The sequence below is a fragment of the Carlito syrichta genome, unplaced genomic scaffold, assembly GCF_000164805.1.
Source record: "Carlito syrichta isolate Samal-C Ts95f unplaced genomic scaffold, Tarsius_syrichta-2.0.1 Scaffold306634, whole genome shotgun sequence".
NCBI classification, from domain to species: Eukaryota; Metazoa; Chordata; class Mammalia; order Primates; family Tarsiidae; genus Carlito; species Carlito syrichta.
Window position 1 is genome coordinate 513475 of NW_007250730.1, and position 16384 is coordinate 529858.

Sequence of the window (16384 nt, forward strand, 5' to 3'; positions counted from 1 at the left end):
ATTTAGTTTCCAAATATATTTCAAAATAACATTGAACAAAACAGTATAAAAATATTTTTTGTTTTTAGGAATGGTGGAAAGCAGCAGACATAATTGGAGTGGGTTGGATAAGCAAACTGATATTCAGAATTTAAATGAAGAGAGAATCTTGGCTTTACAGCTTTGTGGGTGGATAAAGAAAGGAACGGATGTCGATGTGGGGCCATTTTTGAACTCCCTTGTCCAGGAAGGGGAGTGGGAGAGAGCGGCTGCCGTGGCACTGTTCAACCTGGATATTCGGCGAGCAATCCAAATCCTGAATGAAGGGGCATCTTCTGGAAAAGGTATTAGGCTGTATTCTAAGATGTTGGCAGCTCATAGAATCCTTTAAGGAAAGGAGGCTAATGATTTTCAAATATCTGATCAATTAGTATTTTTATGTAAATTTTTGTTGAAAGAGAAATTAGCACAGTACTATATCTATAACGGTAAATATTAGCCCATCCTCTTTATGCCTTGGTTTAGCTCTGGAAAAACAAAGACATATCTTAAATGTCATTTTATTATTACAAGGAGTGCTCAAAAGTTTCCATTCTCAATGTTTTCTCTTTTAAAGGTAGCTCACATTTTAAAAAATGTATTTCCTCAAATATTAGGACTACTTTGGTTTGCAAGCATTTTTATTTAGTTAATAAAGATTCTTATAAGTGTAAATACTTTGATCTGCTAAAAAGCATCTCCTTGAGTCTGGTGATTATAATATAGTTTCCATTTAATATTTTTTGAAAAGAAAGAAGTGTGATAAGATTTTGTACTCTGGCATTTTGCCAGAGGATCCTCAGAGAAACAACAAATCTTATCAGAAATATTTTCTTATCAGAAATATTTCACTTGAAAATAACCAAATTATTGACCTGTAGTGCACTGAACAAATTATTTCTGAACATTCAGAATACTGAATTCTTGCTTTCTGGTCCCTTATGAAACCACTATAGTTCTGTTGTACCACAGAGAAAAACATGAAATTAACTGTAATATATTTGCTCGCAGTCTAAAAATGGAAAGGGTTAATGTTTTGCTCAGATTGGCATCTTTTGTTCACCTTTGCTGTAACAAAAGTCTTCTTTATTTGAGAGTGCAGTAGAAGACATGTGGCAATGGGGAAAATACATTATTTAAAGCCATTTCTAATTATAATCTTGCTACAACCTAAAAGCATGATACTTTCCTTTCATACATGCCTGGAAAATTTGGAGGTAGATTTAAACACTCATGCTAACACTTGGGAAGAAGTGTCTTTCCGGTGATTTTGATAACTTGCTTAAAAACTGAAAAGAAGGCTTCTCTGAGTCAAACATTCCTTTCCATCTAAAAATAAATTCTTCCATGCAGAATTAGAATATATTTCTTTGCTATTTTTATTTTTCATTTAAAAAGACTTTAATTTAATATACTAGCTAGAGGAAGTAAGCATGGAGTAACTTGGGAAATGTTGATAGAAAAGAAGAAGGTTGTTTTGAACATAAAGTGGGGAGTACTGTTTCATCTGGAAAATAAAATTATTAGAATCAAGAAACAGAATAAGAAAACTTTATAATAAATGCAGAAAATACTTAAGAGTAAAAGTTAGAGGTACATTTTGTTTTCTCTTCGAGGCTGAACTTGCGTTAGAAGGCTAGGCAGCCGTAGGACTGAAGGCTAGGTTAGCAATTTACAACAGCTTATAAACTGCTATGAACAACTCTAAAAGACTATTGGTGACAAATGCTTTGTTGCAAATGTGTCTAAATGCACTTCTGTGGTAATTCTTATAGTTCATTTTGTCCTAGAAAAATTATAATACGATAACTAAAATGCTGAAATATGTGTGGCTTTTTGCACTTTGCAGTTGACACCTATATACATATGTGCATTATATATTTAGGAAAAGGAAAATGAAATTATTTTGAAAATTACAGTTCTGAGATGCAATAATATTTGCTATCAGTGCTTTGAAATACCTTTGCATAAATGAACCTGCTGATTAAAGTTGGCAGTGATTCCAGTAGGATGGCTTCATTTTTCTTCATTTAGTAGGTAGTGACACACTGTATAGGAAGCTGCCTAGACTGAGAACTTGAAAATTAAAAGATGTGCTTTTCTGCACAGGATTTGCAAATATGGGCCTGAGTTTTATAAGAATGGAATTTTTTTGTCTGTAGTCCTTGCCAAATTTTCCAGTCTCGGATCAAAACCTTCATTCTGTGGGCTCATTTTTCTGGGGGTAGAAGTCACCTTCTGGTTTCTGTTTATGGCTTAAGAAATGTGAAAGAGATATTAAGCTTTTGATCACTTTGATTAGCTGTATGTTTTCAATATGCAGGAGACCTGAATCTCAATGTGGTAGCAATGGCTTTGTCGGGTTACACAGATGAGAAGAACTCCCTTTGGAGAGAAATGTGTAGTACTCTACGGTTACAACTAAATAACCCGTATTTATGTGTCATGTTTGCCTTTCTGACGAGTGAAACAGGATCTTATGATGGAGTTTTGGTAAGCTAATTTCTGTTTCATGAGGTCCTCCTCTAAATTAAGACTGGGGTTCTTATCTAAGTTTGTTACAAATGTTTCAGATGTCTGTTGCTTAAAGTATTACTATATTTTGATGCATGTATATTATTTGAAATAAGGCTCATCAAACTTTTTTTGAATAGATCTTGAGTGATTCCTAACCTAGAGTTAGATAGCTGATAACAAACTGGATTTGATTTTTATATGTTTAATGATATTACAGTTTACAAATTTAGAAGTTTTAAAGATTTTATCCCTTTACTTAAGAACTGAAGATATTTCCAACTATACAAGCATAAAAATCGATTCATTATTTAAATATACTGTACATATGTGTGTATGTTAAGTAAACTGACTCATGATTAGTCAATCAGCTATGACTGGGGTGGCCATACATCTTGTCTGACTGTGTGTCATTCTCAGACATGTTCCTCATTGGAAGATGAATTATATGACCACACTACTAAGCGTGGACGGTTTCTTTCTTTCTTTTTTTTTTTTTTAATTTGGCCAAGTTGTTACTTTTACCTCTCCTGCTTTAGGCATCTGTGACCACAACACCAAATAGATTCTCTGTCACAGGATAAGGAAAGTAAGACGTGAGACTTGTTCATTAGTTTCAGTTGTTGGGTTGTATTGGTTTTTTTTTCTTTGCCCCATTCAAGGTGGATGTTGTTGGATTTTAAACTTCACATTAGTACTGGAACTTTATTTGCACTGCTGGTTTTTTTTTTTCTAGCAATGAGAAGAACTTTTTACATTGAAATTTATTTTTATGTTTGTCGTTATAGTACTTCTTATAAAATATACATTGCTTGAATAAGTGATTTAAATTTCTGTCCCTAAGAATTTGTAAAAACGTGTTTTTTATTGAGGTAGCTTAATGAAATTTTCAATAAATGTTGGTGTCTGGCAGTGTTCACAGTTTATGTATTTTGTTGCTTTTAATAAACTACTATTAAACTTTTCTAACCTTCAAATTAGTATCTAAGAATGTTTTAATTTTTTTTAACTGTTACTTTCTTGTTAAACAGAAGACTTAAGACGTTGTAAATTCAAGAGATAAAATGATACTTCAAGAAGTGTTAGAGAATGATGGAGAATAGAAAAAGAAGTGAACTGTTTAATATTTGAATTGATAGTTAGAGAAGTGTATTGTTTAAATATTGGATTTCTGTATCTTAAGCTAGGTGCCCATAATAAGTACTCTTCTTATACCTAAATTTGAGTTACTAGGTAAGGGATAGCTGAGTAGGAAGTTCTTATTTCCAAACTGTTCTTTCTTTTTTCTTTTCTTTTTATTGAGTTGGAGTCTCACTCTGTCACCCAGGCTGGAGTGCAGTGGCACAATCACTTCTCACCACAAGCCTTGACCTCCTGGGGTCAGGCAGTCCTTCTGCCTCAGCCTCCTGAATAGTTGCAACTGCAGGCGCATGCTACTATGCCCAGCTAATTTTTTAATTTTTTGTAGAGATGAGGTCTTGCTGTGTTGCCCAGATTGGTCTCAAACTCCTGGGCTCAAGCAAGCCGCTCACCTTTTACATGTGAAAGTAATTATAGTTAATGCTGTTCTTCTAAAAAAAGATGAGCCGGGCTCAGTGGCTCAGCCTGTAATCCCGCACTTTGGGAGGCTGAGGTGAGTGGATTGCCTAAGCCCGCGGGTTCGAGACCCACCTGGGCAACTTGGCGAGACCTCATCTCTACAATAAATAAAAAAAAATTAGCCGGGTATGGTAGTGCACACCTATAGTTCCTGCTACTTGGAAGGCTGAGGCGGAAGGATCACCAGAGCCCAGCAGGTTGAGGCTGTAGTGGCCGGGAGTGGCCACTGCTCTCCAGTCTGGGTGACAGAGTGAGACTCCAACTCAAAAAAAATTAAAATAAAAAAAGGTGTTAAGTTGCAGTAAGATAGTAAAAAGTATTGAACTGGGAAGTCAGAATATATAAGAGCCTGAGTCCTTACTCTATCTCAATAACCATAGCCATTCAGTTAGCTTTTTGGGGATTTAGCTCTTTCAGCGGTAAAATGGGTCATATAATGTTTATAACCCTTTCCAGATCAAAATTATGACACTGCAATTGAAGCACTAATTATACCAGACACAAACATGTTCCCTTTATAGGGCAAAACCATTTTTTATCATTGAAAAAAAAAACACTAAGATAGGTATCAACTGGAGTGAATTTGTGTTTAAAGAATGAAAACTATTTCAAAGAATGGAAATTGGATCTTCTTTCCAGCTTTATTTTGTTTGTGAGTTTTAAAATTTGTTCCTTTGTATTTAGAAACATGTATTGGTATTCTTTCTAAATTTCTATGCAGCTGTAGCCATCTCACAGATATCCTAGGCTTGTTGATTAGAAGCCAAGAAAAGATTTCCTTAGTTTCCCCAAAATTAATTTCTGTGATAAAAAGATTACTTGGCATCTTATGTTTGCTATACTGTACTTCATGGCTTATATTTTATTTTGGAGTTATGTAACACTGAACTGGATTTTATTTTATTTTGCATTGGGGTCTCACTCTGTCACCAGGCTAGAGTGCAGTGGCACAATCACAGCCCACCGCAGCCTCGATATCTTGGGCTTGGGTAACTCTTCTGCCTCAGCCTCCTGAGTAGCTGAGACTCCAAATACACGCACGCCACCATGCCCAGCTGATTTTTTTTTTTTTTTTTTTTTTTTTTGACTTTTTAAGAGACGAGGTCTTGTTATATTGCGTAGGCAAGTCTCAAACTTCTAGGCTCAAGCAATCCTCTTGCTTCAGCCTCCAAAAGTGCTGAGATTACAGGTGTGAGCCACCTCAGCCACCCTGAACTAGATTCTTTAAAACTGAATTTGGTCAGTGTTTAAATCTTTACAAGGACAACAACCTTTATACTGATTTTTCTGAGAGTAACATCAAGAAAGGCATCTTAGGCAATCAATGGTTCTGTGAGATACATACAAGAACTTGGTAATACATTTGAAAATAAACATACATATTAGGTACATAAAATATTTAGTCTCTACAAAAGTTTAAAACTCATAACACCTAGAAGTGACTCCTTCCCTTTTCTCTTCTTTCCAGTATGAAAATAAAGTTGCAGTACGTGATAGAGTGGCATTTGCTTGTAAATTCCTTAGTGATACTCAGGTAAACACTGATTTAATTCCATATTTGAAGTGATTAGCATTTACTGTTACAATTATTTTAAGGAACTAATCTTTATGCATAATTATGTATATGTGAGATTGATATATAAATTCAAAGTGTGGTAATGTATTAGATAAAGATATTGTAAACATGTTTATCATAACTAAATTTACTTATTTAGAATACTGACTTAATATTTTAGTTTCTCTGCTTTGGAAAGTAAGATTAGTTAGTAGATAAAGATGTTAAACTCACCTCTAAGTGGTGCTGTAAAAGGATTCCTCATTTTCAGTATGTTAAACAGTTGCTGAATGCCTGTGCTGTGTACATAGGGAGGGAGAGATGCACATAAGCAACTGGTATTCCCGTGTACTAAGACTATGGAATATAGAGGAGTGTTTTTATTTTTAATTTTTAATTTTGAAGATGTGGGGTACAATTCAGGGTTAGGTATATAAATGTTCAAGATACAGGTATCCTTGTTGATGAGGTGTGCCTCCCCCTCCCCGCAGTTTCCCACTACTGCCAATCCCTTTCTTATAGTATTATGATAATTGTTCAAGGTCCGCTTATGAGTGAGAATATAGAGGAGTCTTGGCCAGAGTCTGGGAGGGATGAAGTCAGGGAAGACCTAAAGAAAACAGTTATTCTTCATGACCTTGAAGTTCCTTCTCAACTCAGGTTCTGTGATTCTTTTACATACTACTGTGATAGCAAGAACTTTACAGAATAATTAGGACGATTCTCTTTAAAATAGTAGACCATCTATAGGTGTTTTTTGGAATGTTATCAAAACATAGTAAATGACTTGTTTTTTAAAATATTTTAAGTGATTATGGGTACTGCATTGAAATTGTACCAGATGCAGCTTTCTTAGTCCATATCTAGATTTTAGCAAGGCTTTGTTTTAGAATGCTTTCTATTAGGAAGGAGGCTGTTCCCAATACGGTAGTTTTGAAGTACAAATTGTGTAGTGAAACAGATTGCTTTAGGAAAATCACTTTGAATTTTCCAGTTAAATAGATACATCGAAAAGTTGACCAATGAAATGAAAGAGGCTGGAAATTTGGAAGGAATTTTGCTTACAGGCCTCACTAAAGATGGGGTGGACCTAATGGAGAGTTACGTTGACAGAACTGGAGACGTCCAGACGGCAAGTTACTGCATGTTACAGGTCAGTGCAGTGTGACAGCAGCTTCAGAGAAGAAAGTGACCACATTTTGTCTTTTCTTCCCTCAGCTGAAAGTAAGCATGCACTTTGCTTGCTCCAAGTCTTTAGAAGTCACTTGCTTTAACCTATCACTTTGTCTGCTGAAGACTTGGGCCTCATCTTGCTGTGCCTAAGTCTCCTCGCCGGGTTATCAGTTTCTCTTTTTACCCTGGGAAGTGCCATCTTGACTGCATCTGAATTTATGTAAAGCTCAAGTGGAACAGAGAAGCCTCTCTGCACTTTTTCCAAGTGCTGACAGATCTCCACCTTCCACAAAACAGACTCCCTTTCCCAATGTGACCAGCCTCACTTGGAGTGCTGAAGAAGGCAAGTTAGCTCTTGTTTTCTCCTCATGTTGTCGGTGGGAGTGCTTTCGGGTAACCAGCTCACCTGCATTTTCTCAGTTCTGTCCACTAGTTAAAAACAAATTCCAGGTGAAAGGTAGCCTTCTACTTTCCCTGAGCTTTTCTGCGGTCCCCCAGCTAATCTCATCCTTAGGTGGTGTCAGCCCTTTCCTCTTTCCTACCTCATCCTCCCACACAATATGATAGCATACTGGAAATGGAATAGACATAGTAGCATACCTCTCTTCACCCTAACTTGTGACCATTTACAGATACTATCCCACAGACCACAAATGCCCCCTCCTCTGCCCTGTCCTGTGAGTATATACAGATACTAACCCACAGACCACAGAGTAAACTTACCAGTGGTATTCCAGCCACTGCCCATGGGAGAAAAGAAATACTTCTATAACATTTTTTTCTTTCTGAAATAAGATTATATATTTTAAATTAAGCTGTAGATATATGGCTTTAGAATGCAAATGGGTTGGTAACCTCTTATGAAGATTTATCAAATATATTTAAAATGTAGACAAGTACATAATCAGATTTTGCTTTTTAAAGTCAAGTCTGATAATCACTACCTTTAATTGGGATGTTTCCTTCTTTTACATATATATGGTCAAGGTTAAGTCTACCCTCTTGCTGTTTGTTTTCCATTTTGTTTGTCCTTTTTCCTTTTGTTCCTCTGTTTCTTTCCTGCCTTTTTGGGTTCATTAAATATTTCTGTGTTTCATTCTATTGCCTCTATTGACTTTTTGGCTATGCCCCTTTTCTAGCTAGGTCTAATAGTACACATCCTTAACTCATCAAAATCAGCATTTTACCTCCTTATACGTGACGTTTCACACCTGACACACCATGCTTCCTATTTTACCCTCTCTCTTTCTTACCTCACACCTGACTCTTTCTGAGTTTTACTTACACTTCATGCTTCTCAAATGTTACAACAGTATAATCTCATTTATGCACCCACTCTTTTGTCCTATATTTTACTTCTACAGACATTATAAACGCCAACTTAGAGTGTTATTATTTTTGTTTTGAACAGTCATTTGTTTCATGGAAATCATGAGAAGAGAGAAAATATGGGCTTTCGTGTTTATTAACTTATTTAACATTCCTGGCATTCTTTTTTGTTGTTGTGTTGAGTTGGAGTCTCCATCGCCCAAGCTGGAGTGCAGTGACACACTCACGGCCACCCCAGCATCGACCTACTGGACTCAGGAGATCCTTCTGCCTCAACCTTCCAAGTAGCAAGAAACAGGCTTGCACCATCATGCCTGGTTAATTTTTTGATTTATTGTAGAGACGAGGTCTCGCCACGTTGCCCAGGCTGGTCTCAAACCCCTGGGCTTATGCAATCCTCTCTCCTCCACTTCCCAAAGTGCTGGCATTATAGGTGTGAGCCACCACACCTGACACCATTCCTGGCATTCTTTATTCTTTCTATAATCCGAGTTTCATCTAGTGTCATTTTCCTTTGGTTTTTCTCTTGAGCAGTTCTTGTAGTACAGATGATGGATTCTCCCAGCTTTATAATTTTAACTGAATGTTGGTTTTTATCCTTAATTTTTCTTTCAGCACTTTAAAGATGTGGTTTCATTGCCTTCTGGTCTCTGTTGTTTCTAATGAGATGTCAGCTATTCTTACCCTATTTTTCTATATATGATGTTTCTTTTCTGTTTTTTGGTTTTTTTTTAATTTCAAGATTTTTTTTTTAATTTTTGATTTCTTAGCAACTTGTCCTTAATGTGCCTAGTTTTGGTTCTTTTCATTGTGTTTGTGAGTCACTGAACTTCTTGGATCTATAAGTCACTATTTTTCTTCAGATTCGGGAAGTTTTGGGATATTTCTGTGAATATTTTTTTTCTGCCCCAATGTTGTTCTTTTTTTTTCCTTTTGGACTCTTATTATAGATATAATAAACCACTTGATATTGTCCATAGGTGCCTGAGGCTGTGTTCATTTTCATTCCAGGCTGTTCATTTTCATTTCATCTTTTTTTTTCTGTTCTTCAATTAGATAATTTATGTTGACATATTCAGTGATTCAGCTATCACCTCCTATCTGCTATTAAACTTTCCAGTTAAATTCAGTTATTGTGCTTTTCAGTTATAGAATCTCAACTTTATTATAGTTTACATTCCTCAGCTCAGATTCCCTCTTTATTCACTAATTAAAATACTATTTTCCTGTAATTCTTTTGAACATACTCCTCATAGCTGCGTTGAAGGCTTCATCTGTTCCTTGGATATTTTGGGTTTAGTTTCTATTACTACCTTTTTCCTTGACTTTGGACCAGATCTATTTCTTTACATATCTAGTGATTTTCTCATTGACTGTTGGGCACTGCATATGCAACAATATAGGTTTCTGGTTTCTTTTACCTTGTAGTTCTGAAGAGTGGTGGTTAATACTTTTAGAAATTCAGTTACTGTGGATCATTTTTGGTCTTCCATGTTGTTCCTATAAATCTTTAGAAAGCCCAAGGTATTTCCCAAGTTCTTGTAATTTGGTCAGACTTATTCTCTTAACTGTTTTCTACAGATCATGTTGGGACTTGATTTTAGGTTTATCAGGGCAGATCTAGAGAAGACTTACTACCTGTGATTGATTAAATTCTTTCTTAGTTTGTCCCCTGCCTACCATGGAAGGAGAAAGAATGGGACATGAAGACATCTTATTTTTCTGTGAATTTTTTTTAAACTAGTGATTATTTGCTACTTTATTACTTGTTTCTGTCTGGTTGGTCATAATTATGACTAAGGTAGACCTCTACTTTTTTTTTTTTAATCAATCAGTATTTTTTATTATGGTTTTGTGGGGTACAGTTAAGGGTTAGGTGTACAATTACGTTTCATTCAGGCACCCTGTTGATAAGAGGTGTTTTCCCATCCCCCAACAGATATTTGCTACTGTTAATCCCATCCCCCTCCCCCCCATAGTTTCCCAGTACCGTCAGTCATTATCTTATAGTATTACATTGGATGTTCAAAGACCATTATATGAGTGAGAACATGTGATATTCGGATCTTTGTTTCTGTGGACCTCTACTTTTTTAAGACATTTGTCAACTAAGAGTTTTTCATATCATCTCTTAGCTAAATTTAACTCAGGTAATTGGAATTAACACCTGACTTAATAAATGAAGAATACTCCCCTTCTGTTTTTGACTTACTGTCTAAAGGTAGATGTCTGTATTAGCTATTACATGTTTCTTTTCTTTTTTCATAAGGAAAGTGTTTGCCAAGTTCCCTCCAGCATTCTGCTTTTCTTTCTGGCCCTCAAGTAGGACTGAGAAGACTAGGCTTCAGATTGGTGCCCATGGCATCATTGGAAGTAGACACTTTCTCTGCTTTGTCCATCATGTAAAGGATATCCTGGATGGAACTAAAAACCTTCTATGAAAGCTCAGACCAAGCATAGGTGAAAGGTGAAATGTCACAGCTGCTAGGGAAAATAAAGCTTTAGGAAAATTCTTGCTGGCAAGAAGTTGAAGTTCTTAAAGGAAATTCTAAAGTAAATTTAAGTAAAACAGTTTATTGCATTTTACTGTGGCACAGGGTAAAGAACAAAGAAAATGTTTGGTTTGGTTTGGTTTTTCTTGTTTTATTATTGTTTTAAGGCAATACGTGTATGTTTTAATTGAAGGCAAGAGAGAATAGACCAGTTTAACTTACAGACAGACAGGTATGTATAACAGCACAAATGCAGTGCTAGATAAGAAAGAGCAGACTGAATATTAGTCTAAATGGGATTGAGCAGTTCTGGTGTCTTTTGGACTAGAGAGTAAGCAGAGTATATGACCCTGGAGGTTTTCATTGTTGGCACACAGGGCATTCATATCACTGTTGACCACATTCAGCCAGCAAGGTGAATTGTTTGCCCTTCAAGACAACTGAGAGGTGAAGAATTGCACTTCCCTGACCAGGTATGATATATGAAGTGCACATTTATGTGATGAGTGAGCCAGTTTAAGGCAAATTCATGGGGTGTCTATCTGTTTTATCTCGATCCCCATCAGGAGTTAGCTTTCAGGAAGAAGGAGGCCTGCTTCTTTGGTGTGACGCATATGTTGCCCAGCATCCTCTGGCTTATAAGGAAATTTTAAACAATTAAAATAATCTGCTAGTGCGGTGGCTCACACCTATAATCCCAGCACTTTCAGAGGTGAAGGTGAGAGGATTGCCTAAGCCCAGGCATTTGAGATCAGCCTGGGCAACTTGGTGAGACCTAATCTCTACAATAAATCAATTAGCCAGGCGTGGTGGTACAGCCTGTAGTTCCAGCTACTTGGAAGGCTGAGGTAGAAGGATCACCTGAGCCCAGCAGGTCAAGGCTGTGGTAGCCGTGAGCATGCCCCTGCACTCCAGCCTGGGTGACAGGGTGAGACTTTGACTCTAAAAAAAAAAGAAAGAAAGAAATAATCCATGTTTGGTTTTTTATAGGGCTCACCTTTAGATGTCCTGAAAGATGAAAGGGTTCAGTACTGGATTGAGAATTACAGAAACTTATTAGATGCCTGGAGGTTTTGGCACAAGCGAGCTGAATTTGATATTCACAGGAGTAAGTTGGATCCTAGTTCCAAGCCTTTAGCGCAGGTAAGTATGTTGTTTTGGAGAGAATAAAATTGTAACATGTTAAAGTTCAATTTAATAAACTATTATGAGCTCACTTGCTTATTTGAGCCCCCATGGATGTCTATTCCAGATGCACTCTGTCCTTGATGTTGTTCTTTGGTTCTGCTGCTTGCTAATATCTCAGCAGCTTGAACTTGAGTTTTAGATACAGCAAACCCAGCAGGCCCAGAGGATCTTAGGCAAAACTGGATCAGTTTCATCTAAAGCTTCCAGTATATTCCCAGCCCTTTCAGAATGTATATGATCTACATGATCCTATAAGTGCCATTTGTGTGTTAAATTTTTTTACACTATTTATGTACAATAAGGTAGGATTTGTTGTGGGGTTTTTTTTAAATTTACCAGTATTTTTAATTTGCCAGTATATAACATATAGTTACATGTTTAACTACACATGGGCTTTTTTTCCTCTTCATATTAGTTTAAAAACAGATCAATTATTGCATAAGGCACATGACATGAAATCACTATATCTTAGTTCAGATATTAATTACTAGGTTATCCTCAATATGAGATCCATTTGATACTATTTCTTATTTTAGGAAGTTGAGAAATTAGTGCTTATATTAAAACCACAATATTGGTAAAATAGCACTACATGGTAGTATATGTCACTAATCTGTATAAGTGGTTAAGAGCCTAGGAGTTTTTATGTTTAGGTCTTTGATCCACTTAGAGTTTATTTTTGTGTATGGTGATAGATAGGGGTCCTGTTTCAATCTTCTGCGTGTGATCAGCCAGTTTTCCCAGTACCATTTACTGAATAGGTTCTCCTCTACCCAGTGATTGTTGATGGAGGCTTTGTTGAAGATGAGTTGGTTGAGAAATTGAAGTTTTTGCTTCTGGAATCTCTATCCTGTTCCATTGGTGCGGACCCTGAACGTTTATCACAATACTATAACAAAGGGATTGGCAGTAGTAGGACACTACCAGGGGGGACGGAAGATGGGCACAAAACATCAATAAGGGTACCAGGTGAAGTAGGGACCACAGAGAGGCTCAAAACTTTACCTGTACAATCACTACTTATGTACCAACTCTGAATTGTACCCCACATCTTAAAAAAAAAAAAAATTAGAGCCAGCCGGGCATTGTGTCTCAAGCATGTAATCCGGTACTTTGGTATGCCAGGCAAGAGGGTTGCCTGAGCCTGCAAGTTCGAGACCAGCCTGGGCAACATGGTGAGACCTCGTCTCTACAATAACTCAAAAAATTAGCCAGGCATGATAGCGTGCGCAGGTAGTTCTGGCTACTTGGAAGACTGAGGAGGAAGGATCACCAGAACTCAGCAGGTCCTTGCTGGAGTGGCCTTGAGTGTGCCACTGCACTCCAGCCTGGGTGATGAAGTGAGACTCTAACTCAAAAAAAAAAAAGAGCTTAGGAGTTTATTGTAAAAACAAAATGAACAGCTTCTGTTGCTGTTATCCTAAAATGTTAACTGTTTATCATTACAGGATCTTTAACTCTTTTTTATCTTAGGAACAGAGTGTTTTCTTTACAAGAAAGTTTGTTCAGAAGATTACATAACTGAACTTTGATTTAGAAATCATATTGGGATATTTTGTAATGGCTCAGTGTGAATTCTAAAGTCCTTGTTATTTCTAAACTGGTCTAAAGTTTCTGAGTTCTCCCACCAATGTCAGTGGTTCTAGGAAGAATATAACTAAGCAGAGGTCGCAGAAGGGAAGTATCTAAATAACCTAAGTACAGAGTGCAGAATTTGAAGGAGAGCTGGTCGAGCTTAGCAGATAAATTATTTTACAACATAAAATAAAATTCTTAAAATTATTTTTTAAAGTAATTTGTTAGCATCACTCTTTAAATTGTTTATCATTCCAGTGTGGTTTGCGTGACATGTATTCCTCCTTTCCTTTGTTTTGTAGGTGTTTGTGAGCTGCAATTTCTGTGGCAAGTCCATCTCCTATAGCTGTTCAGCTGTGCCTCATCAGGGCAGAGGTTTTAGTCAGTATGGTGTGAGCGGCTCGCCCACGAAGTCTAAAGTCACAAGTTGTCCTGGCTGTCGAAAACCCCTTCCTCGTTGTGCACTTTGCCTCATTAACATGGGAACCCCTGTTTCTAGCTGTCCTGGTATGACATAATTCTACAAAGTACTTTCTGAACTGAACTTGTTCCTACATAGTTGAGTTACTGCTACAAATAAAATATATACTAGCTTGAGCTTGTTACTATTTCTAAGAAAGGGTGGTTTACTAGCTTAAAGAATTTTATGTTCCATTATAAAATCTGTACATTAAAAGTAAAATCTGACTGGGTGCAGTGGCTCACGCCTATAATCCCAGCACTTTGGGAGGCTGAGGTAAGAGGATTGCCTGAACCCACGGATTCAAGACCAACATGGGCAATTTGGCGAGACCACAGCACTACAATAAAAAATCAAAAAAGTAGTCAGGCATGGTGGTGGGTGCCTGTAGTTCCAGCTACTTGGAAGGCTGATGCGGAAGGATCACCTGAGCCCAGCAGGTCGAGGCTGCGGTGGCCCTGAGCATGCCACTGCACTCCAGTGTAGGCAACAGAGTGAGACTCTGACTCAAAAAAAAAAAAAAAAAAGGCAAAATCTATATCCAGAATAATTTAGGTAATTTCACAGGTGCTGACCAATTTAAGTTGTGAGAGAAGCTGAAATATGAAGTATTTTCTTATCACTGTTTCCACTAAGAGGAGTTCTTTTAAATTGATATTTAAAAGTTGTGCCTACATCTCTTAACGGATACCTTGTTATTCCTAAGGAACATATGATAGTCTCAAAGCACTTTGACATTTCTTCTTTCTTCATCTTTAAAACCGACCTGTGAAATACATAAAGTATTAAGCCAGGTCCCTTGGTGTCTGAATTTTGATGCTGCTTCTGCTATGTTTGTCAGTTACTTAATTAATATATATGTATATGTTTTTTAACAGTTAGAAATATTAAGTTTTTAAAAAATGATTTAAAGTAAATATAGAATAATTTTTTGAGACTAGTAGAAAACTATATATAATGTACTTGGTGGCTAGGAATATTCCAGCTATTTACAAAATTTGAAAATACTACTATGGCAGATATTTTAATTAAAAACATTTTGGGTATTTGGTACACTGGTATAATAAATAAAGAACTGGATGGAGTGTAAGTTTTAGTTTCTAGCTCTGACATTCACACTGTGACGCTGAGAGTTACTGTAGCCCCCTTTATTCTAAGTGTTGGACTGGAGATCCTTCTAGTTCTGACATTTTATAAATTCTGTTCTGTAGCTCATTCACCAAGCAGTCTGTTTTATTGCTACATTAATATTTGCAAACGACTTGGTGGTACCACCGACTGAATAATTATTTTCCCATCTAGGTGCTTTTTTTAAACAAATAAATATGTTATGTTTTTAAATGTACATTTCAGTTCTTGATTTAAATTTTAATCAAAGATTTTTATTTTATACGTTCCATTCCAGTCACTTTTTTATATGGCTCTGGCCATAACAATTAGAAAATAGCAATTTGGAATATCTACTACAATAAAAGAACAAGGAGATAAAATAATAGCATAAGTATGTCATACAAGGGGGGGACCCAAAAAAAGCCGGAATTATCTTTTGGAGGGCAGGCCCCTTTTATAAGTACACTTGCAATTTGTTCTTCCGGATCAAACAGTCAACCAAAGTTTGTATCTGGAAATTTTGAGATGATTGCATCACAATTTACAGAAGAAATGTCCCAAGTTGTAACAAACAAGTGACTGGTTCTTCCACTATGACAACGCACCTGCCCACACCACACTGAGTGTTCAGCAGTTTTGGAGTGAAAGCAGCATAGCCCCTGTATCCCACCCTCCCTGGTCACCCAGTCTTACCCCGAGTGACTTTTTTTTTGTTTTCCTGGATGAAAAAAGCCCTCAAAGGGAAACGTTTTGCTGATGTAGTAGAGGTGAAACAAAAAACTGCAGAAGCACTAAAAGGCATCCAAATTGGCAAGTTCAAAAACTGTTGAGCAGTGGAAAATGCATCTCGATAGATGTATTTGCATAAAATGGAGAGTACTCTTAAGGTGACTGAAGTTTAAGCATGTAAGAATAAATAAATACACAACTTTTTATAAATAAGTTCCGGGTTTTTTTCAGTCCCCCCCTCTTGTATCTGTGCGAACTAAGATATTTAGAACTCTTAATAATTAAATGTGATACATCTTTTGAACCATATGTCTCAGGAATCAATAAGGAGTATTTCCTTCTAACTACATCTGAGTGGTCTTTTTCGCTAGATATCAACTTTTCAATCTTTTCTATTTTTGAAATAGATAAATGATAATTTTCTAGAATTTGGAGCAAATTACATTATGAAATTTCAAAATCTATTATGATGACTAATATAATGAATATTCAGCACTCATGTTTATCAGATCTTAACATTCTTCCACATTTTTTAGAGTTTTTTCCATATTTGCTTCAAGATAATTATACATATTTGAACACTTATTTATTTATTTATTTATTTATTTATTTTTGATTTGGAGTCTCACTCTGTCGCCCAGA

The 16384-nt window shown here is 36.4% G+C and overlaps 1 protein-coding gene across 1 annotated transcript in view; it reads left to right on the top strand.

The window, feature by feature from the left end:
* MIOS (meiosis regulator for oocyte development) overlaps positions 1-16384 on the top strand; it is a 38013-nt gene that overhangs the window by 17421 nt on the left and 4208 nt on the right. Inside the window, exons 4-9 of the mRNA XM_008063195.2 lie at positions 69-323; positions 2342-2511; positions 5600-5665; positions 6681-6839; positions 11671-11823; positions 13746-13950. Of these exons, the coding sequence (XP_008061386.1) occupies positions 69-323; positions 2342-2511; positions 5600-5665; positions 6681-6839; positions 11671-11823; positions 13746-13950 (1008 nt within the window). The remainder of the gene's footprint in view (positions 1-68; positions 324-2341; positions 2512-5599; positions 5666-6680; positions 6840-11670; positions 11824-13745; positions 13951-16384) is intronic.